Source organism: Oenanthe melanoleuca, chromosome 25 (genome assembly GCF_029582105.1).
Source record: "Oenanthe melanoleuca isolate GR-GAL-2019-014 chromosome 25, OMel1.0, whole genome shotgun sequence".
NCBI classification, from domain to species: domain Eukaryota; kingdom Metazoa; phylum Chordata; class Aves; order Passeriformes; family Muscicapidae; genus Oenanthe; species Oenanthe melanoleuca.
In genome coordinates this window covers 4,431,789-4,454,288 of record NC_079358.1, presented here as the reverse complement: position 1 = coordinate 4,454,288, position 22,500 = coordinate 4,431,789, and the positions used below count along the sequence as shown (strand labels likewise).

The window sequence follows — 22,500 nt, the reverse complement described above, 5'->3', positions numbered from 1 at the left end:
TCACCAAATCAAATTTACACTGCGGTTATCACCAAATCAAATTTATGGTGGGGTTATCACCAAACCCAATTTATGGTGGGGTTATCACCAAATCCAATTTATGGTGGGGTTATCACCAAATCCAATTTATGGTGGGGTTATGGCCAAACCCGATTTATGATTGGGTTATCGCCAAACCCAATTTACAGTGTTACCCAATTTACAGTTACAGGTTATCGATTTCTGAGCCAAACCCAATTTACACTGGAGTTATTGCCAAACCCGATTTACGGTGGGGTTATCACCAAACCCAATTTAGGGTGAGGTTATCACCAAACCTGATTTACGGTGGGGTTATCACCAAACTAAATTTACGGTTGGGGTTATCGATTTTTAGGCCAAACCCAATTATTGATTTCTAGGCCAAACCAAATTTAAAGTGGGGTTATTGATTTCTAGGCCAAACCCAATTTATACTGGGGTTATCGCCAAACCCAATTTACAGTGTTACCCAATTTACAGTTACAGGTTATCAATTTCTGAGCCAAACCCAATTTACGGTTGAGTTATCGCCAAACCCAATTTACAGTGGGGGTTATCGGTTCCATAGACAAACCAAATTTAAGGTGTGGGTTATCAATTTTTAGACCAAACCAAATTTATGGTGGGGGTTATCGATTTCTGGGCCAAACCCAATTATTGATTTCTAGGCCAAACCCAATTTAAAGTGCGGTTATTGATTTCTGGCCCAAACCAGATTTATGGTGGGGTTATTAATTTCTTAACCAAACCAAATTATCGATTTCTGGGCCAAACCCAATTTATGGTGGGGTTATTGATTTCTGAGCCAAACTCAATTTACACTGGGGGTTATTGATTTCTGGGCCAAACCCAAATTATGATGGAGGTTATTGATTTCTGGGTCAAACCCAATTTATGGTGGGGTTATTGATTTCTGAGCCAAACTCAATGTACACTGGGGGTTATTGATTTCTGGGCCAAACCCAAATTATGATGGAGGTTATTGATTTCTGGGCCAAACCGAATTTATGGTGGGGTTATTGATTTCTGAGCCAAATCCAAATTTCTGGTTGGGGTTATTGATTTTTAGGCCAAACCCAATTATTGATTTCTGAGCCAAACCCAATTTACAGTGGGGTTATTGATTTCTGGGTCAAACCCAATTTATGGTGGGGTTATTGATTTCTGAGCCAAATCCAATTGACAGTGGGGCTATTGATTTCTGGGCCAGGCTGGACCTCAATAATCCCAGCCTGGCCCCCGTAACCCCACCCCACACCGACACCCCAAATCCCTCGAGGGAGGGCTGGAGCTCATGCTGCGCCTGCTGAGAAATGGGGTGACAGCACCACGAGGCCACCAGGAGCAAGGAAAACTCAAAAAGCACATGCAGATAATCCCAGTTAACAACAGCAAAGAGGGGCCTTAGGCCAAGAAAATTTTTTTCCACATAAATTGATTTTTTATCTCGGTTTCTGGCTCATCCACATGCGGGTGAGCTCGGCACCCCCTGGCATCACAAACCGCAGAATTTTGGTCCCAAACCACCCCAGAAACACCCAAATTTTATTTAAGCCACGGCCTGAGGGCACCTCCCCACCTGGAGCAGCCCAAACCAAACATGCAAACGTGTCCCAACAGCTTTTTGTCCCCCTTTCCCAACTCGGGCTCAGGGGAAGCAACGAGTGACCTCCAATTGTGGTTGTAGTCAGCAAAGGCACCACGAGCCCACTCTGGGGGAAATGGGTTGGAACCAGCCGATTTTGGGGGTTTTTAATCTACCTAGTGTTTCCTTCCTTTAAATTAATTTAAATCCTTAAATAATTTAATAAATTAACCAAATTCTGCTGGGGTTTATTTTAAATCCTTAAATAATTTAAGGGATTAACCAAATTCTGCTGGATTCAATTTAAATTCCTAAATAACTTAAGGAATTAAACAAATTCTGCTGGGATTTAATTTCAATTCTTAAATAATTTAAGGGATTAACAAAATTCCACTGGGATTTAATTTAAATTATTAAATAACTTAAGGGATTAACAAAATTCTGCTGGGGTTTAATATAAGTTCTTAAATAACTTAAGAAATTCACCAAATTCTGCTGGGATTTAATTTAATTCCTAAATAATTTAAGGAATTCTCCAAATTCTGCTGGATTTAATTTAAATCCTTAAATAACTTAAGGAATTCACCAAATTCTGCTGGAGTATAATTTAAATTCTTAAATAATTTAAGGGATTAACCAAATTCCACTGGGATTTATTTAAATTGCTTCAATAACTTATGAATTAACCAAATTCTGCTGGGATTTAATCTGAGTTCTCAGGTCTGTGGGGGTGTTAAGTGCAAACAGGCAGAGAGGACCTGGCTGGGCTGTCAGATCCTCCCCGGCGTCAGCTACAAAAATCGGCTTTGGGCTCTGGAGCTGAGCAGGCTGGATCTGGAAATCATGGAGAGAGAAGAAATTAAGGGGAGGAAAAAAAAAAAAAAAAGAAAAGAAAAAATCTAGAGTGTCTTTTCTTTTTTTTCTTTCTTTTTTTTCTTTCTTTTTTTTTTTTTTTTTTTTTTTTTTTATTCTTTTTTTTTTCGCACCCCTCTCTTTGGCTTTGCAAAATACAACCACAATTTCGAGTCTTTGCCCTGGGTGCTGCGCCTGAAATGTCTTTTTTACCTTTTTCACCTCGGCCCAGCTCGTCCTGCAGGTGCTCTGAAAAGAGAGACAGGGACGTGAAAGGTGACACCCAGACAGAACAGAGGTCCCAAATCTCCCAAAATATCAGCCAGAGCTGAGGATGGAGCAGCACAACGGGGAGAATCCCGTTAATTAAATTAAATAATTAATTTATTAATATTGATAATTAATATAATAATTAAATTATTAATTAATTAAATATATTTAATTTTCATCCAAAACGCCCTTCTGGGCATGAAGAACACGCAGGATTCATTTAAAATAAATTTATCACGCCCTGAGCAATCCTTTGAGACAATTCCTGCCTCGGGCTGTAATTCCCATTTAGAATTTATGGGTTTTTTTCTCTTTTTGGTGGATTTTTGCCTTTCCAGCTCTCTCAGCACCTTCTTGCTCTGCAGGGCTTGGCAACCTCAGCGTGAAACTCCTCGAAATTAAAGATTTTATGGCAGCAGGGTTAATCCCTGGGGATTATTCCTAAACCTTCCCCACCCACCTCGGAATTTCTTCAGGACCTTCTCGAGGGTCACGGTTTTGAGGGAGAAGTTGCAGACGTGAGTCTTCATGTCGGTGCAGACGGGGACGGGCTTGGGGCACTTCACATCATCGCTCCTGCCCAGGGGGAAGGGAAAACTTCCTCAGAAATGTGGTGAATTCCTTAAGTTATTCAAGAATTTAAATTAAATCCAGCAGAATTTGTTTAATTCCCAAAGTTATTTAAGGATTGAAATTAAATCCCAGCAGAATTTGGTTAATCCCTTAAATTATTTAAGAAATTAAATTAAATCCCAGCAGAATTTGTTGAATTCCTTAATTTATTCTAGAATTTAAATTAAATCCCATCAGAATTTGTTTAATCCCTTAAATCATTTCAGGATTTAAATTAAATCCGAGCAGAATTTGGTTAATCCCTTAAATAATTTAAGAATTTAAATTAAATCCCAGCAGAATTTGGTTAATCCCTTAAATTATTTAAGAAATTAAATTAAACCCCAGCAGAATTTGTTTAATTCCTTAAGTTATTTAAGAATTTAAATTAAATCCCTGTAGAATTTAATTAAATCCCAGCAGAATTTGGAGAATTCATAGGTTATTTAAGGATTGAAATTAAATCCCAGCAGAATTTGGAGAATTCCTTAAGTTATTTAAGAATTTAAATTAAATCCTCTCCTCGCGGTGAGGAAATTGGGATTTAGGGCGGATTTTGGGGCTCCCCTGGGTTGATATTTTTGGGTTAAACCCTCCCCCTCCCTGGCAGGTGCTCCAGTGTCATTTTTGGTGGTGCCTGGAGTGCAGCTCTGGGGGAGCTCTGTGTGAAATTTGGGGTTCTGGCCTCTCCTGACCCTTGAAGAGCCGGTGTGAAAGACACACTGAAATTCAGATTGCCGAGGAGCTGGAGGAGCCCCGGGCGGAAATTCCATCGCCGCGGCGGCTCCCGGGGCAGCCGGGGGGGCGCAGAGACCCCCGGGGGGCGGAGGGGGCAGAGTTCCGCACCTGCTGATGGTGGCGGTCACGTCCTGGAAGGGAAAAGAGAGACGGGGTGAGATCCCAGTGCCCGCACCCCGGAGGGTTCCGTGCGCCACACCTGGCTGGGAGCGGCACCAGGTGTGGGTTCATCCCTCAGGTGTGGGTTCATCCCTCAGGTGTGAGTCCATGGCTCAGGTGTGGGTCCATGGCTCAGGTGTGGGTCCATGGCTCAGGTGTGGGTTCATCCCTCAGGTGTGAGTCCATGGCTCAGGTGTGGGTCCATGGCTCAGGTGTGGGTTCATCCCTCAGGTGTGGGTTCATCCCTCAGGTGTGGGTCCATCCCTCAGGTGTGGGTTCATCCCTCAGGTGTGGGTCCATGGCCCAGGTGTGGGTTCATCCCTCAGGTGTGGGTCCATGGCCCAGGTGTGGGTTCATCCCTCAGGTGTGGGTTCATCCCTCAGGTGTGGGTCCATGGCTCAGGTGTGGGTTCATGGCTCAGGTGTGGGTTCATCCCTCAGGTGTGGGTCCATGGCTCAGGTGTGGGTTCATGGCTCAGGTGTGGGTTCATCCCTCAGGTGTGGGTCCATTGCTCAGGTGTGGGTTCATCCCTCAGGTGTGGGTCCATGGCTCAGGTGTGGGTCCATGGCTCAGGTGTGGGTCCATGGTCCAGGTGTGGGTTCATCCCTCAGGTGTGGGTCCATGGCCCAGGTGTGGGTCCATGGCTCAGGTGTGGGTTCATCCTTCAGGTGTGGGTCCATGGCTCAGGTGTGGGTTCATCCCTCAGGTGTGGGTTCATCCCTCAGGTGTGGGTCCATTGCTCAGGTGTGGGTTCATTCCTCAGGTGTGGGTCCATGGCCCAGGTGTGGGTTCATCCCTCAGGTGTGGGTCCATGGCTCAGGTGTGGGTTCATCCCTCAGGTGTGGGTTCATGGCCCAGGTGTGGGTCCATGGCTCAGGTGTGGGTCCATGGCTCAGGTGTGGGTTCATCCCTCAGGTGTGGGTCCATGGCTCAGGTGTGGCTCCATGGCTCAGGTGTGGGTCCATGGCTCAGGTGTGGGTTCATCCCTCAGGTGTGGGTTCATCCCTCAGGTGTGGGTCCATGGCCCAGGTGTGGGTTCATGGCTCAGGTGTGGGTCCATGGCTCAGGTGTGGGTTCATCCCTCAGGTGTGGGTTCATCCCTCAGGTGTGGGTCCATGGCCCAGGTGTGGGTTCATCCCTCAGGTGTGGGTTCATCCCTCAGGTGTGGGTTCATGGCTCAGGTGTGGGTCCATGGCTCAGGTGTGGGTTCATCCCTCAGGTGTGGGTCCATGGCTCAGGTGTGGGTTCATCCCTCAGGTGTGGGTTCATCAATCAGGTGTGGGTTCATCCCTCAGGTGTGGGTTCATCCCTCAGGTGTGGGTTCATCAATCAGGTGTGGGTTCATCCCTCAGGTGTGGGTTCATGGCCCAGGTGTGGGTTCATGGCCCAGGTGTGGGTCCATGGCTCAGGTGTGGGTTCATGGCTCAGGTGTGGGTTCATCCCTCAGGTGTGGGTCCATGGCTCAGGTGTGGGTTCATCCCTCAGGTGTGGGTTCATCCCTCAGGTGTGGGTCCATGGCTCAGGTGTGGGTTCATCCCTCAGGTGTGGGTTCATCAATCAGGTGTGGGTTCATCCCTCAGGTGTGGGTTCATCCCTCAGGTGTGGGTTCATCAATCAGGTGTGGGTTCATCCCTCAGGTGTGGGTCCATGGCTCAGGTGTGGGTCCATGGCCCAGGTGTGGGTTCATCCCTCAGGTGTGGGTCCATGGCTCAGGTGTGGGTTCATCCCTCAGGTGTGGGTCCATGGCCCAGGTGTGGGTCCATGGCCCAGGTGTGGGTCCATGGCCCAGGTGTGGGTTCATGGCTCAGGTGTGGGTCCATGGCCCAGGTGTGGGTCCATGGCTCAGGTGTGGGTCCATGGCTCAGGTGTGGGTTCATGGCTCAGGTGTGGGTCCATGGCCCAGGTGTGGGTCCATGGCTCAGGTGTGGGTTCATCCCTCAGGTGTGGGTCCATGGCTCAGGTGTGGGTTCATGGCTCAGGTGTGGGTCCATGGCTCAGGTGTGGATGTATCCCAGCTGTGGATCCATCTCAGGTGTGGATCCATCCCTGTTGTGGATCCATCCCAGGGGTGGATCCATCCCTGTTGTGGATCCATCCCTCAGGTGTGGATCCATCCCGGATTTGGATCCACCTCTCAGGTAACCCAAAAATCTCTTCAGCTCATCTCCCAGGGTCTGACTGTTGCTGTGAACCCCCCTGCGGGCACCTCGCAGCCTCGGGGAGGTTTTTGGGGTGTCCCTGCCACATCTGAGAGGGTCCCGCCCGTCTCACATGAAGCGCTGAGGGACGGGAGGGGCCTGAAAATGTCTCGCTGCCCAAACCGGGCACTGTGCCCCTCCCAGTGACCCCTGAGCCCCAAACCGGGCACTGTGCCCCTCCCAGTGACCCCTGAGCCCCAAACCGGGCACTGTGCCCCTCCCAGTGATCCCTGAACCCCAAACCGGGCACTGTGCCCCTCCCAGTGATCCCTGAACCCCAAACCGGGCACTGTGCTCCTCCCAGTGATCCCTGAGCCCCAAACCGGGCAGTTCTCACTCCATGTGACCCCTGAGCCCCAAACCGGGCACTGTGCCCCTCCCAGTGATCCCTGAACCCCAAACCGGGCACTGTGCCCCTCCCAGTGATCCCTGAACCCCAAACCGGGCACTGTGCTCCTCCCAGTGATCCCTGAGCCCCAAACCGGGCAGTTCTCACTCCATGTGACCCCTGAGCCCCAAACCGGGCACTGTGCTCCTCCCAGTGATCCCTGAGCCCCAAACCGGACAGTTCTCACTCCATGTGACCCCTGAGCCCCAAACCGGGCACTGTGCCCCTCCCAGTGATCCCTGAGCCCCAAACCGGGCACTGTGCTCCTCCCAGTGATCCCCGAGCCCCAAACCGGGCACTGTGCCCCTCCCAGTGATCCCTGAACCCCAAACCGGGCACTGTGCTCCTCCCAGTGATCCCTGAGCCCCAAACCGGGCACTGTGCTCCTCCCAGTGATCCCTGAGCCCCAAACCGGGCAGTTCTCACTCCATGTGACCCCTGAGCCCCAAACCGGGCACTGTGCCCCTCCCAGTGATCCCCGAGCCCCAAACCGGGCACTGTGCTCCTCCCAGTGATCCCCGAGCCCCAAACCGGGCACTGTGCCCCTCCCAGTGATCCCCGAGCCCCAAACCGGGCAGTTCTCACTCCATGTGACCCCTGAGCTCCAAACCGGGCATTGTGCCCCTCCCAGTGACCCCTGAACCCCAAACCGGGCACTGTGCCCCTCCCAGTGATCCCCGAGCCCCAAACCGGGCACTGTGCTCCTCCCAGTGATCCCTGAGCCCCAAACCGGGCAGTTATCACTCCATGTGACCCCTGAGCCCCAAACCGGGCACTGTGCTCCTCCCAGTGATCCCTGAGCCCCAAACCGGGCACTGTGCTCCTCCCAGTGATCCCTGAGCCCCAAACCGGGCAGTTCTCACTCCATGTGACCCCTGAGCCCCAAACCGGGCACTGTGCCCCTCCCAGTGATCCCCGAGCCCCAAACCGGGCACTGTGCCCCTCCCAGTGATCCCTGAGCCCCAAACCGGGCACTGTGCCCCTCCCAGTGATCCCTGAGCCCCAAACCGGGCACTGTGCCCCTCCCAGTGATCCCTGAGCCCCAAACCGGGCACTGTGCCCCTCCCAGTGATCCCTGAGCCCCAAACCGGGCACTGTGCTCCTCCCAGTGATCCCTGAGCCCCAAACCGGGCACTGTGCCCCTCCCAGTGATCCCCGAGCCCCAAACCGGGCATTGTGCCCCTCCCAGTGATCCCCGAGCCCCAAACCGGGCACTGTGCCCCTCCCAGTGACCCCCGAGCCCCAAACCGGGCACTGTGCCCCTCCCAGTGATCCCCGAGCCCCAAACCGGGCACTGTGCCCCTCCCAGTGATCCCCGAGCCCCAAACCGGGCAGTTCTCACTCCCTGTGCCCCTGATTCCTGAACCCCCACACTCTAAGCACCCCCAGAAAAGCCTGGGCTGCCTCTCCTGCCTGAGGTGGACACGGAAGTGATTTTTCCCTCGGGCAGGGTGGTTCCTGGAGGCACTTTCAGGTTCAATCGCGCTCAGTAAAATTGCAACACTGCAAACACGCAGCGAGCCGAGCCATTATTTGCCCGTTCTGGTGCCCTTCGAACACATTCCAGAGCCCACACAGAGCTCCCAGGGGCTGGAAAAAGGAGCCTGGAGCCTGCCCAGAGCTCCCAACCTGCTTTTTAATCAAATACCAACCATTGTTCCGGGTGCTCCTCGTGGGCACCAGAGAGCACGCGGGGTGAGTTCCCACCCACAGCCGAGTCCCGAAACCATCTGCAAATATTGACAGGGCCCAGGAGGCAGCCGGGAGGGAATTAACCCTGTGAGGCCTGGGGGAGCCACCAGCGCCGTCTGCTCAATTCAATAAATTCAATTCAATTCGATAAATTCCCTCCAAAGGCCGCCCATGGCCCTCCTGCCTTTTGAGTGAAGAGGACTTGGGGATTTGGGGCACCCCGGGGGTGTTTTCCCAGCCTGGAAAGAGGAGTTTGGTCTAACTCAGCTCTGAACGCCTTGAAAACAACTTGAGGGTGCTGGAAAAGTCCAGACAAGTTCACGGAGGGGAAAAAAAATCACTAAAGTTGAAGAAGTCACTTTGTTCCGAGGCGTTCCTCAGCACCCAAACACTTCCCTAAACTCATTAAAGACAGGGTTAAAAATGACTTTTACCCCCAAAACGCCTCTGCAGGATCAATAAACGCCCTGAAAAGGAGGAATGAGGCTGAGCCGACACCTCACCTTGAGGAACTCGAGCATGGGCTGCTGGATTTTCTCCTCCAGCTCGGTGATGAGCTTGTTGAGGAGCGTGATCTCCTTGGAGAGGTCGGTGATGTTCTCGTTCTGCCTCCGGGAGATGCTCTTCTCCATCTTCTCCAGCTGCCCCAGCAGGATCTGCTCCTGCTCGTGCAGGAACTGCCGCAGCCGCTCGAAGTCCGAGAGCAGCTTCTGCCGCTCGCTCTCGATGGTTTTCTGGGGACGGAACAAAAGGAGGTTTTCGGGAGAGGTGGGTTTGGCGAGGGGTGAGAATCGCAGGGGACATTCCTGGGGAAAAGCCGTGGGGGTTGGAGAGTCAAATCCCCGTCCCTCAGATGGTCTGGGGGAGGAATTATTATTTCCTGTGGTCTGGTTTTTTTTTTTTGTTTGTTTGTTTGTTTTTTTTCCACTTTTACTGCCAAGCGATGATGTGCTGAGGGAAAGGAAGGGTGGAGGAGAGCCTGGAGCCAGCTCTGCTCTCAGATTCCTCAGCAGCATCCCCGAGCTCTGCTGATGGCTGCGGCCAGCGGGAAGGAGAAAATCACCCCCTTCTCTTTTTGGGACGCTCCAGACTTCCCCACCGCCCCATCCTGGCACTCACCAGCAGCTCCTGGGTTTTCTTATCGTCGTTCACTTTGAACTCCAGCAGCTCCTGCCGCTCCTTCCTCAGGAAATCCAAGCGCTCCTGGATTTTCTCCTGGGAACAGAAGAAGAGGATGCAGCCGGTGCTGCTTCTCCTCCCTCTGCCCGCGGGGTTCGCTCTTTTCTCGGGTGGGATGGACGCGCTCGGGCTCAGCTGCACCCCAGGGACCACCAGGACCCCTCCCCAAAAAGGGAACGGGGCCGGGACGTGCCCTGCTCCCCCCAGGCAAAGATCTTTAACCAGCCTCGCTCACCTCCGGCAGCTCCCCCAGCCCCAGCTCCGCCCCAAAACCCAGGGGAGCGCGGCACAGGGGCGCGCACACCCCCGGGGGACACAGAAAAGGAGATTTTTTGGGAGGCCAGCTGCTCGGCACAGCCCGGTGACACCGCGGGGACAAACGCGGGGAGTCTCCCGGACGGACGGACGGACGAACGGACCTTGTACTCCTCGGAAGCCTCGTCCACGGGCACCACGGCGTGCGGGCGGTGCTCGCGGGACCTGTCGCACACCACGCAGATGGCCCTGCGGTCGTCCTTGCAGAAGAGCTTGAGCGCCTCGCGGTGCTTGGGGCACAGCCCGTCCTCCGCCGCGCCCTTGGCCCCGCGCTGCGCGAACTGGCTGATGATCTCGGACATGTTCGCCAGCTGCCGGTTGGGGCGGAAACTGCGCTGCTGGAAAACCTCCCGGCACTGCGGGCACGGGAAATCCATCTCCAGCTCCTTCCAGCTCTTGACGATGCAGGCGCGGCAGAAGTTGTGGCCGCACTCGATGGACACCGGGTCCTTGAAGAACTCCAGGCACACGGAGCAGGTGGCCTCGTCCTGCAGGTTGCCGGGCAGGAACACGGCGGCCATGGCCTCTCTCCTGCGGGCGGGCGGCGCTGTCAGAGCGCGGGGCAGCAGCGCCTGGAGCTGCGCCGGCCCGGGGGCGGCGCCGCCCCGGTCACTCCCCGCGTCCCTGCCCTCCGCTCCCGACAAATCCCGGCTCTTTCCTTTCTCCTTTCAACAGGGGGGTGCGAAGAGGAAAATCTTTTGGGGTGCGCTCCCGTTCGGAGGTGTCGCCCGCTCTGATTTATGGCCGGGCTGGCGCTGGGGGCTGGTGTGGAGCAGCTGCTCCCGGCTCAGGTCCAGGGAACCATCTGAGCCCTCGGGAAAGGCCTCGCTAAACTTCATTCGGGGACTCAGATGACCTGGTTGAGCTCCAGGGCTCATCGGGGGCCATAAAAAGCAACAGGGGAAAGGGAATGCACGGGGATGCACAGCCCTCATCGAGATCTGCGGGTGAGGTTCCCGAATCCACAGAGATCAAGCTCGGGATTGGGCTCCTGCATCTCGAAATAAAACAGGAATATTTCGTGCAGGTTTGGAGGTCGTGCGTTAAATGGGAACGGTGATTGAAATAAATGTGGTTTGTTATGGGGTTGTCCATAACGTGGCTGTTGCCACCTGAGACTTCACCGAGTCCTTGGGTCAAACTGGGACAGGAGGGAGTGGCCGTGACCGGGGGGTTCAGGTTACCACGGGCTGGGAAACGTGGGATCCCCCAGAGAACGATTCGTCTTCTCCTAATGAGGGCCTGAAACGGGATCGAGCGATCCATAAACTCTGATTTGAGCTGATGAGCCAACACCTGAGTCGGGACCTTGGACACATCTGAGCTGGGGTGGGGGGGATGACAAATCGCGACCCTCGAGGAACTGATGAGCAAAACCAGTCCTGGAATTCTCCTGCAGAGCATTGCCACCTCTGCGCCTGTTTATCTGCCCCTTCTCATATAGTTATACATTTTTATATAAATATCTCTATTTAAATATTTTATATATTTGTATCTATCCTATGGAAGGGGAAATCCTTCTCTCCTACCTGCGGTTTCTTTCGACCTGTAAATAAACACGAAGGGTGTGTTTTTCCCTATTCCTTGCGTTTCTGCGGTGAAAGGATGGGAGGTAAACCCACACCCCAACCCAGGGCAAGAATCCCGACAGAACCGCGGTGGGAAAAGCGAGGGGACCCCGCAGGGCACAGAGCGCATCCCGAGCCCTCCCCGCACCCCCACCTACCTCGGAGCGGAGGTGTCGGACAGGGGGGTCCTCCCGAGCCCCCCGAACCTGGCGGGGCTCTGCGGGACGGCTCCGGAGGGGCCCAGCAGCGCCGCCCGCCGCGTGGCCGCGGGGTCCCAGCGGGACGGGGTCCGGCGGAGCTCGGACATCGCTCCGTCCCTGTGCCACCGCCACCGCCCGCCCGTCTCACTTACCATTCCTTCCCCTCCCCCATCGCTGCTATCCCGGGCTCCCACCGAGGCCTTCCCCTCCTCCTCCTCCTCCTCCTCCTGCTCGCTGCCTGCGCTCCTCTCCCCCGTGCCAAAACTCTCCTCCCTGCCCAGCGCCAGGATCGCGTTTCCAGCACCTCCCTCCACCTGTCCCCAGGCCCGGACTTTGTCTCTGGGCTCTCTTTAACCCTCTCCAGGAACCTTCCAGAGGCTCGGCGGGGCTGGGGAAGGAGCCAAACTTTTCATCCCTCTCCCCAAAAGGTCAAAAAATTGTTAATCTCGCTGTTTGTATTTGGGGGAAAAGGGGCAGGAACGTCTCCCCTTCCCACCTGCCACAGGTAAGGAGAGTTTGGGACCCCCAAACCGACAGGAAGAGGGAAAATAAAAGGAAAAGGCATCGTGATAATTATCAGATAATTATCCATTGCCTGTAAATATCCAGGTCAATGAATCTGCTGGATACACACGCCCTTGGCTTCCAGCAGTCCCTGATGCTCCTCTCCCAAAATTCCCAGCCAGGAACTTCCCAGCCCCGCACTGGAGTGAAAAAAAACCCCCAAAACCCGGGATGGAAACTCCTTGGCTCGTCCTTGGGGTTTGGGTGTCGGGATCGTGTTCGGGGCTCCGAGAGCGGCAGGAATGAAAATGCTGAGCCAGCTCCAGCTGAGCGCGAGGGTTTATTTTGGAGCTGGTCCTAGAGCAAGGCGGGGTTGGGGGGCTCGGGGCTCAGTCCGAGGGCTCCGCGCCCCACTCCTCGTTGCACAGGTCGCTCTCGCAGCACCAGTAGCGGGAGGTCAGGCGCGACTCCGCGTCCGACGCGCGCTCCCGGCCGCAGTTGAGGGCGGAGGTGCAGCCCTGCTGGTAGTACAGGGTCACCTTCCCTGCGGGGACAGCGGAACGCCATAAAAATTCCCGGAAAAATCCCAGTCTGGGCTTTGGGGAGAAGCCAGGCTCCGGAATGCACCCCCCGAATGGAGCCGCAGCCGGGTTTAGCCGAGAGAAAACCCGAGGGAGAGTCTCAGAAACGACTTTTGGAAACTTTTTTGGGACTTTGTGAGAGAATGAGCTCGACCCCTCCCACCGCCCTTTCCCTGCAGGAAAGGAAGGAGGAATTCGGCTCCCCGTGGAGGGAAGGGGAGGATGAGGAAGGTCGGGACGCATCCAGGCCCCTCACTCACCCACAGCAGGAATTTGGCTCTATGTGAGGGGAGGATGAGGAGGAGGATGAGGGTGAGGGTGAGGATGAGGATGAGGGTGAGGGTGAGGAGGAGGATGAGGGTGAGGGTGAGGGTGAGGGTGAGGGTGAGGGTGAGGATGAGGGTGAGGGTGAGGATGAGGATGAGGATGAGGGTGAGGGTGAGGATGAGGATAAGGATGAGGGTGAGGATGAGGATGAGGATGAGGATGAGGGTGAGGGTGAGGATGAGGGTGAGGATGAGGGTGAGGATGAGGGTGAGGGTGAGGGTGAGGATGAGGGTGAGGGTGAGGGTGAGGATGAGGGTGAGGGTGAGGATGAGGATGAGGATGAGGATGAGGATGAGGGTGAGGGTGAGGGTGAGGGTGAGGGTGAGGATGAGGGTGAGGATGAGGATGAGGATGAGGATGAGGATGAGGATGAGGATGAGGGTGAGGATGAGGATGAGGATGAGGATGAGGATGAGGGTGAGGATGAGGATGAGGGTGAGGATGAGGATGAGGATGAGGATGAGGGTGAGGGTGAGGGTGAGGGTGAGGATGAGGGTGAGGATGAGGATGAGGATGAGGATGAGGGTGAGGATGAGGATGAGGGTGAGGGTGAGGATGAGGATGAGGATGAGGATGAGGATGAGGATGAGGATGAGGGTGAGGGTGAGGATGAGGATGAGGATGAGGATGAGGATGAGGATGAGGATGAGGATGAGGGTGAGGGTGAGGATGAGGGTGAGGGTGAGGATAAGGATGAGGGTGAGGATGAGGAGGAGGATGAGGGTGAGGGTGAGGGTGAGGATGAGGATGAGGGTGAGGGTGAGGATGAGGGTGAGGGTGAGGATGAGGATGAGGATGAGGATGAGGGTGAGGGTGAGGGTGAGGATGAGGATGAGGGTGAGGATGAGGATGAGGATGAGGGTGAGGGTGAGGATGAGGGTGAGGGTGAGGGTGAGGGTGAGGGTGAGGGTGAGGATGAGGGTGAGGGTGAGGGTGAGGATGAGGATGAGGATGAGGGTGAGGAGGAGGATGAGGATGAGGGTGAGGGTGAGGATGAGGGTGAGGATGAGGGTGAGGGTGAGGATGAGGATGAGGATGAGGGTGAGGATGAGGATGAGGATGAGGGTGAGGATGAGGGTGAGGATGAGGGTGAGGGTGAGGATGAGGATGAGGATGAGGATGAGGGTGAGGGTGAGGGTGAGGATGAGGATGAGGGTGAGGGTGAGGATGAGGATGAGGGTGAGGGTGAGGGTGAGGGTGAGGGTGAGGGTGAGGGTGAGGATGAGGATGAGGGTGAGGGTGAGGGTGAGGATGAGGATGAGGATGAGGGTGAGGAGGAGGATGAGGATGAGGGTGAGGGTGAGGATGAGGGTGAGGATGAGGGTGAGGGTGAGGATGAGGATGAGGATGAGGGTGAGGATGAGGATGAGGATGAGGGTGAGGATGAGGGTGAGGATGAGGGTGAGGGTGAGGATGAGGATGAGGATGAGGATGAGGGTGAGGGTGAGGGTGAGGATGAGGATGAGGGTGAGGATGAGGATGAGGATGAGGGTGAGGATGAGGATGAGGATGAGGGTGAGGATGAGGGTGAGGGTGAGGATGAGGATGAGGATGAGGGTGAGGGTGAGGGTGAGGGTGAGGGTGAGGGTGAGGATGAGGATGAGGATGAGGATGAGGGTGAGGGTGAGGGTGAGGATGAGGATGAGGGTGAGGATGAGGATGAGGATGAGGGTGAGGATGAGGATGAGGATGAGGGTGAGGATGAGGATGAGGATGAGGATGAGGATGAGGATGAGGATGAGGATGAGGGTGAGGGTGAGGGTGAGGATGAGGGTGAGGGTGAGGATGAGGATGAGGATGAGGATGAGGGTGAGGGTGAGGGTGAGGATGAGGGTGAGGATGAGGGTGAGGGTGAGGATGAGGATGAGGATGAGGATGAGGGTGAGGGTGAGGGTGAGGGTGAGGGTGAGGGTGAGGGTGAGGAAGGTCGGGACGCACCCAGGCTGGCTCTGATCAGCGCGCACTTCTCCCGGCGCTCGCAGCTGCTGCTGTTGGCGCCCTGCAAGCAGCCGAGCAGCGGCACCTTGTACCTGCAGACGTGGCACCGCAGGGCCTGGGCTGGGCAGGGGATAAACACAAAAAAAACCAGAACTGGATGAGGTTTGGGCAGAGCCGGGAGAATCCTGGCCCGGGCTCTGCGGCGGCTGCGGTGCTGTGAAACCCGCCTTGTTTGTTTGTTTGTTTGTTTGTTTGTTTATCGATTTATATTTTTTATCTATCTATCTATCTATCTATCTATCTATCTATCTATCTATCTATCTATCGATATCTATCTATCTATCTATCTATCTATCTATCTATCTATCTCTCTCTCTATTTCTTTATTTCTTTATTTCTTTATTTCTTTATTTCTTTATTTCTTTATTTCTTTATCTATTTATTTATTTATCTATTTATCTATTTACCTATTTTATTTATTTATTTATTTATCTATTTCTTTCTTTCTTTCTTTCTTTCTTTCTTTCTTTCTTTCTTTCTTTCTTTCTTTCTTTCTTTCTTTCTTTCTTTCTTTCTTTCTTTCTTTCTTTCTTTCTTTCTTTCTTTCTTTCTTTCTTTCTTTCTTTCTTTCTTTCTTTCTTTCTTTCTTTCTTTCTTTCTTTCTTTCTTTCTTTCTTTCTTTCTTTCTTCTTTTCTCACCCATCCCGGCGCACAGGACGAGGCTCAGCCCCAGCAGCAGAAGTTTCATCCTGGATTTTCTGCCGTTCCCAGCTCGGAGCTCCCTGGAAGGAGAGTCAGGAATTCATCTCCGGGATGATTCCTCTCAGTGCTCAGGTGGGAAAAAAAACAAAAAAAAACAAAAAAACAAAAAAAAAACCAATAAAAAAAATTCTCGAGGCAAAACTCTCCCGGTTTTCATGTTTTTGGAGCAGAATGAACAGGAAAAACTCGGTTTGCCTCGTAAGAAAATCCTAAAAAACTGAAATATGGGGAATTCTGGAGGATCTGACGGGGATAAAATGAAATTTATCACCAAAGTGCTGCGAGGCGCTGAGCCCAAACCAGGAGATTTGGGCAAATAAAAGAGAAAAAAAGATCAGATTTCGAAAAATTCTAAATTTTCGCCCAACGTGGGGCTCGAACCCACGACCCTGAGATTAAGAGTCTCATGCTCTACCGACTGAGCTAGCCGGGCGGGTAGAAACCTACTTTTTTCACTATTTTTTTATTAAAGAAAAAAAATTCTTTGTACTTTGTTTTAAAATGTTTAATTATCTAGAAATTAAACCAGTTTTTTTTTTTTTTTATTAAATATAAATTTAGGCGCAAAAAAATCCCTCAAAAATCCCCAAAAACCCCTCAAAAATCCCCCCAAGAATAAAAATAATCCCTCAAAAAACCCCAAAATCCCCCAAAAATCCCCCAAAATCCCCCAAAAATCCCTCAAAAATCCCTCAAAAATCCCTCAAAAAGCCACAAAAATCCCTCAAAAATCTCCAAAGTCCCTCAAAAATCCTCCCGAAAATAAAAAAAATTCCTTAAAAAACTCCAAAATCCCCCAAAAATCGTCCAAAATCCCTCAAAAAATCTCCCCAAAAATAAAAAAAATCCCTCAAAAAACCCCAAATTCTCCAAAAATCCCCCAAAATCCCTCAAAAATTCCCCCGAAAATAAAAAAAATTCCTTAAAAAACTCCAAAATCCACCAAAATCACCAAAAATCCCTCAAAAATCCCAAAAAATCCCAAAGAAATCCCTCAAAAATCCCAAAGAAATCCCTCAAAAATCCCCCAAATCCCCCAAAAATCCCTCAAAAACTCCTCAAAAATCCCTCAAAAATCCTTCAAAAATCCCTCAAAAATCCCCCCAAAAATACAAAAAAATCCCTCAAAAAACCCCAAATCCCCCCAAAATCCCCCCAAAATCTCCCCAAAAATAATAATAAAAAATCCCTCAAAAAAACCCCAAATTCCCCCAAATATCCCTCAATAATCCCCCCAAAAATAAAAAAAAATTTCCTCAAAAATCCCCCAAAAATCCCCCCAAATCCCTCAAAAATCCCCCCGAAAAAAAATAATCCCTTAAAAAAACCCAAAATCCCCCAAAAATCCCCCAAAATCCCTTAAAAATCCCCCCCCAAAAAATCCCTGAAAAAACCCCAAATTCCCCAAAAATCCCTCAAAATCCCTCAAAAATCCTCAAAAATCCCTAAAAATCCCTGAAAAATCCCTCAAAAATCCCCCCGAAAATAAAGAAAAAAATCCCCCAAAAATCCTCAAATCCCAAATCCCAAATCCCATAAATCCCAAATCCCAGATCCCAAATCCCATAAATCCCAAATCCCAAATCCCAGATCCCAAATCCCAGACCCCAGATCCCAGATCCCAAATCCCAGATCCCAAATCCCAGACCCCAGATCCCAGATCCCAAACCCCAAACCCCACATCCCAAATCCCAGATCCCAGATCTCAGATCCCAAATCTGATTATCCCAGATCCCAAATCCCAGACCCCAGATCTCAGATCCCAAATCCCAGATCCCAAATCCCAGACCCCAGATCCCAGATCCCAAATCCCAAATCCCAGATCCCAAATCCCAGACCCCAGATCCCAGATCCCAAATCCCAGACCCCAGATCCCAGATCCCAAACCCCAAATCCCAGATCCCAAATCCCAGACCCCAGATCCCAGATCCCAAATCCCAAATCCCAGATCCCAAATCCCAGACCCCAGATCCCAGATCCCAGATCCCAAATCCCAGATCCCAAATCCCAGACCCCAGATCCGAAATCCCAGACCCCAGATCCCAGATCCCAAATCCCAGATCCCAAATCCCAGACCCCAGATCCCAGATCCCAAACCCCAAACCCCAAATCCCAAATCCCAGATCCCAAATCTCAAATCCCAAATCCCAGATCCCAAATCCCAGACCCCAGATCTCAGATCCCAAATCCCAGATCCCAAATCCCAGATCCCAGATCCCAAACCCCAAACCCCACATCCCAAATCCCAGATCCCAAATCCCAAATCCCAAATCCCAGATCCCAAATCCCAAATCCCAAATCCCAAATCCCATACCTCAAATCCCAAACCCCAAATCCCAAATCCCTCCATCCCTTACCCGGCTGTGGCTGCTCCGGTCCCACCTGCGGCCGGAGCTGCTCTTAATGCCCGCGGGGGGACCGAGCCGGGACCGGCGGGACGGACAGACCGACAGCTGGGCAAACGGACAGACGGACAGCTGGGCAAACAGACAGACGGACAGACCGACAGCTGGGCAAACGGACAGAGGGACAGACAGACCGACAGCTGGGCAAACAGACAGACGGACACACGGACAGCTGGGCAAACGGACAGACGGACAGACCGACAGCTGGGCAAACGGACAGACGGACACACGGACAGCTGGGCAAACAGACAGACGGACAGACCGACAGCTGGGCAAACAGAGGGACGGACACACGGACACACGGACAGCTGGGCAAACAGACAGACGGACACACGGACAGCTGGGCAAACAGAGGGACAGACAGACGGACAGACGGACAGCTGGGCAAACAGACAGACGGACAGACGGACAAACAGCGGGACGGACACACGGACAGCTGGGCAAACAGCGGGACACACGGACAGCTGGGCAAACAGACAGACGGACACACGGACAGCTGGGCAAACAACTGAAGGAAAAAGAATTTCGAAATGGGAAAATGGTTTCTGAGAGGAGCAATCATTCTCAGGGAGGAAAAATAGGAAAATTAGGCATAATAAAAATAAAAATAAAAATAAAAATAAAAATAAAAATAAAAATAAAAATAAAAATAAAATTAGAAAATAAAATAAAAATATTTTCAAAAATAGAAATAGAAATAGAAATAGAAATAAAATAAAAATAAAAATAAAAATAAAAATAAAAATAAAAATAAAAATAAAAATAAAAATAACAAAACTAATCGGATAAAAATAAAAATAAAAATAAAAATAAAAATAAAAATAAAAATAAAAATAAAAATAAAAATAAAAATAAAAATAAAAATAAAAATTAAAATAAAAATAACAAAACTAATCGGATTTGGGTAAAAGAAAATGTTTAAAAGGCGCTCGCCCAACGTGGGGCTCGAACCCACGACCCTGAGATTAAGAGTCTCATGCTCTACCGACTGAGCTAGCCGGGCGGTTGCACAGGCGCTGTTTAGATTCATACTGGGAATATTTCATATAAAACCGGAAATCGCGGCTCCTTCCCCGGGAATGGAACAGTCTGGGACAGAAAAAATCTCTCCGTCAGTTTTGGGAATTCCGCCAGTTCCGTCTCGGGGATCAAAACCCGCCCTGGAACCGCTGGGAGAAAAAAATAAAAATTTAAAAAAACAAATTTTAAAAAATTTAAAAATTAAAAAAAATTAAATAAAATAACCCCCCCCCCAAAAAAAAAGTTAAAAAAAAATTTAAATAATACTAAAAAATAAAAATATTAAATAAATAAATAGATAGATAGATAGATAGATAGATAAATAAATGAATGAATAAATGAATAAGTAAATAAGTAAATAAATAGATAGATGAATAAATAAATAAATAAATAAAAATAAATTATATATATATATATATATATATATATATATATAAAATAAAATCCACAACAACCCTCAGCAGAATTCAGGGATTTTTGATGGGATTCCGCAAAAAAAGCGATTTTATTATTTTTATTTTATTTTATTTTTGGGTTTCGAGGGCGGGAGGGGCAGGGCCGGGAGCATGGCGCGTTTCTGTAGTGTAGTGGTTATCACGTTCGCCTCACACGCGAAAGGTCCCCGGTTCGAAACCGGGCAGAAACAGCCCCCAAAACATCAATTTTAGTTATTTTTAATTATTTTATTGCCCCGACATTCCTCAAAATTCCTGCATGGCGATACAGCAAAAAAAAAAAAAAAAAATTAAATAAAAAAAAGCGAATTTTTAGCACCAAACTCTTCAATTTTTGCTTCTGGTGAAAACCCTAAATCGGCTGAAATTGGGGAAATTTTTTTTTTTTTTTTTTGGGATTTTTAGGAAAACTTTGAAGGCCGTTCCCTGACCGGGAATCGAACCCGGCCGCGGCGGTGAAAGCGCCGAATCCTCACCACTAGACCACCAGGGAGCCCCAAAGCCCCCGCGGTTTCCCATTTCCCCCGAGATTTAACACTTAAAAATTGCCCAAAAATTCTATTCAAAAATCCCCCCCCAAAAATAATCCAAGTGAATAAACAAATCAACCAAAACCGGGAAAGAAATAAAAATACATTAATTTAAATCTATATAGGAATAAAAATATTGAATGAAAACAGCGAAATGAATTTCGATAATTGGATTTATTTCGAATTTTCCTCCGCTTTCACCGCCCGGATTCAATTCTCGAGCAGCCGAAAAAAAATTCAAAAATTCTCATTTTTATTCATTTTTCATTTAATTTAATTCATTTTTATTGTCGCTCCCTGGGTGGGAGATTTTTTTATGCGAGTTTAAAAATTTCCCTGATTTATTATTTAATTTTTTTTTTCTTTATTCCCGTTTCTCAGCGCAATTAAATGGAATTAAAAGCGAATTAAAAGCGAATTAAAAGGGAATTAAAGCGCTCAAAGGAACCCAAAACAGGCGGAACTTTTCTCGCGGGGTTCGGGGAGATTTTTGGAGCTGCCCCGGGGGGGAATTTGGGGTCTCGATATTCCAGAAAAATCCCAAATCATGATTTACAGGCGGTTTCTGTAGTGTAGTGGTTATCACGTTCGCCTCACACGCGAAAGGTCCCCGGTTCGAAACCGGGCAGAAACATCCACATTTTAATTTTATTTTATTTTATTTTATTTTATTTTATTTTATTTTATTTTATTTTATTTTATTTTATTTTATTTTATTTTATTTTATTTTATTTTATTTTATTTTATTTTATTTTATTTTATTTTGGTTATTTTTTTTTTAGTTTTTCCCCCCTATTTCGCTTCCAGGATTTTGGGTCGTTTTGTGACAATCCCGGGTGGTTTAAACTCGATTTTGGCCAATTGGGATTTTGAAATTAACATTTTTTTGTTAATTGTCGAGATAATATTGCCAGAAAAAGGGAAATTAACATTTTTTTATTAATTGTCCAAATAACACTGCCATAAAAAATGAAAATTAACCCATTTTTTTGTTAATTGTCGCAATAACTTTGACAGAAAAATGGAAAATTAACATTTTTCTTGTTAATTGTCGAGATAATACTGCCAGAAAAAGGGGAAATTAACACTTTTTTGTTAATTGTCGCGATACTATTGCCAGAAAAAGAGAAATTTACATTTTTTTATTAATTGTCCAGACAACATTACCGTAGAAAAAGAAAATTAACACTTTTTTGTTAATTGTCACGATAAACTTGCCATAAAAATGGGGAAATTAAAATTTTTTTGTTAATTGTCGCAAAAACTTTGCCAGAAAAATGGAAAATTAACATTTATTTATATTTTTATTTATATTTATATTTATATTTATATTTATATTTATATTTATATTTATATTTATATTTATATTTATATTATTTATATTTTTATTTTCATTTTTATTTTTATTTCTATTTCTATTTCTATTTTCACTTTTATTTTCATTTAATTTATTTAATTTATTTAATTTATTTACTTTATTTATTTTATTTATTTATTTTAATTTATTTAATTTATTAATTAAAAAATTAATTTTTAAATTATTTTTTCACTTTTATTATTTTTACTATTCCGAGTTTTCCTATTTTTATTTTATTTTATTTTACTTATTTTATTTATTTTATTTATTTTCTTATTCAGAACGATCGTTCCTTTCGGAAATCATGATTCCATTCCGAAATTCTTTTTCTCTCACCTATTCCACCTTTTAAAATAATTATTTTTTTACTTTTAACCACCATTCTTCGATCTTTTTATTAATTACCCTTTATTAGCAGTGAAACAGAAGATAATAACTATAATAAATTGTAAATGAATAATAAAAGCAGTGAATTAAAAAGGTGACAAAGCGCTCCTGACCCTTTTCTCACCGAATCCTCCCTTAAATATTTTTCCCGCCAAATGAAACCCAAACTCTCCATTCCCGGTTGAGTTTCGGAGCATTAACAGGACCCTGCAACTCCCTGGTGGTCTAGTGGTTAGGATTCGGCGCTCTCACCGCCGCGGCCCGGGTTCGATTCCCGGTCAGGGAATCGCCTTTTGTCCAAAAAAGGGTTTTTTTAATATTTATTTATTTTTTTTGTTTTTTGTTTTATTTTTAAAATCCTTTCAAAATTAATCATCCCCCAACCCCAAATCTCCTTTTCTCCATTTTTGTGCCTCTCCCGTCCTGCCGAGCCGCCCCTTCCTCCCGCCCCAGCCCC

The 22,500-nt window shown here is 48.9% G+C and overlaps 1 protein-coding gene and 6 non-coding genes across 8 annotated transcripts in view; 3 read left to right on the top strand and 4 right to left on the bottom strand.

Moving 5' to 3' along the window:
* TRIM7 (tripartite motif containing 7) overlaps positions 1-11,972 on the bottom strand; it is a 14,694-nt gene extending 2,722 nt beyond the window's left edge. The window contains exons 1-7 of one of the 2 annotated variants that reach the window (XM_056510189.1): positions 11,930-11,972; positions 10,114-10,540; positions 9,635-9,730; positions 9,019-9,249; positions 4,187-4,209; positions 3,189-3,304; positions 2,672-2,707 (exon numbers count right to left, since the gene is read on the bottom strand). In XM_056510189.1, the coding sequence (XP_056366164.1) occupies positions 2,672-2,707; positions 3,189-3,304; positions 4,187-4,209; positions 9,019-9,249; positions 9,635-9,730; positions 10,114-10,540; positions 11,930-11,949 (949 nt within the window). In that variant the 5' untranslated portion in view covers positions 11,950-11,972. Of the gene's footprint in view, positions 1-2,671; positions 2,708-3,188; positions 3,305-4,186; positions 4,210-9,018; positions 9,250-9,634; positions 9,731-10,113; positions 10,541-11,735 lie in introns of both variants that reach the window. The other variant, XM_056510188.1, reaches the window with a different exon arrangement.
* A 4,277-nt stretch (positions 11,973-16,249) lies between these two features.
* Positions 16,250-16,322, bottom strand: TRNAK-CUU (transfer RNA lysine (anticodon CUU)). The gene has a single exon. It is a non-coding gene; the product is annotated as a tRNA-Lys (tRNA).
* A 2,902-nt stretch (positions 16,323-19,224) lies between these two features.
* TRNAK-CUU (transfer RNA lysine (anticodon CUU)) lies at positions 19,225-19,297 on the bottom strand. The gene has a single exon. It is a non-coding gene; the product is annotated as a tRNA-Lys (tRNA).
* A 590-nt stretch (positions 19,298-19,887) lies between these two features.
* On the top strand, positions 19,888-19,960 carry TRNAV-CAC (transfer RNA valine (anticodon CAC)). The gene has a single exon. It is a non-coding gene; the product is annotated as a tRNA-Val (tRNA).
* A 231-nt stretch (positions 19,961-20,191) lies between these two features.
* TRNAE-UUC (transfer RNA glutamic acid (anticodon UUC)) lies at positions 20,192-20,262 on the bottom strand. The gene has a single exon. It is a non-coding gene; the product is annotated as a tRNA-Glu (tRNA).
* A 598-nt stretch (positions 20,263-20,860) lies between these two features.
* TRNAV-CAC (transfer RNA valine (anticodon CAC)) lies at positions 20,861-20,933 on the top strand. Its single transcript has one exon. It is a non-coding gene; the product is annotated as a tRNA-Val (tRNA).
* Positions 20,934-22,257: 1,324 nt separating this feature from the next.
* Positions 22,258-22,329, top strand: TRNAE-CUC (transfer RNA glutamic acid (anticodon CUC)). The gene has a single exon. It is a non-coding gene; the product is annotated as a tRNA-Glu (tRNA).
* Positions 22,330-22,500: the final 171 nt, after the last annotated feature.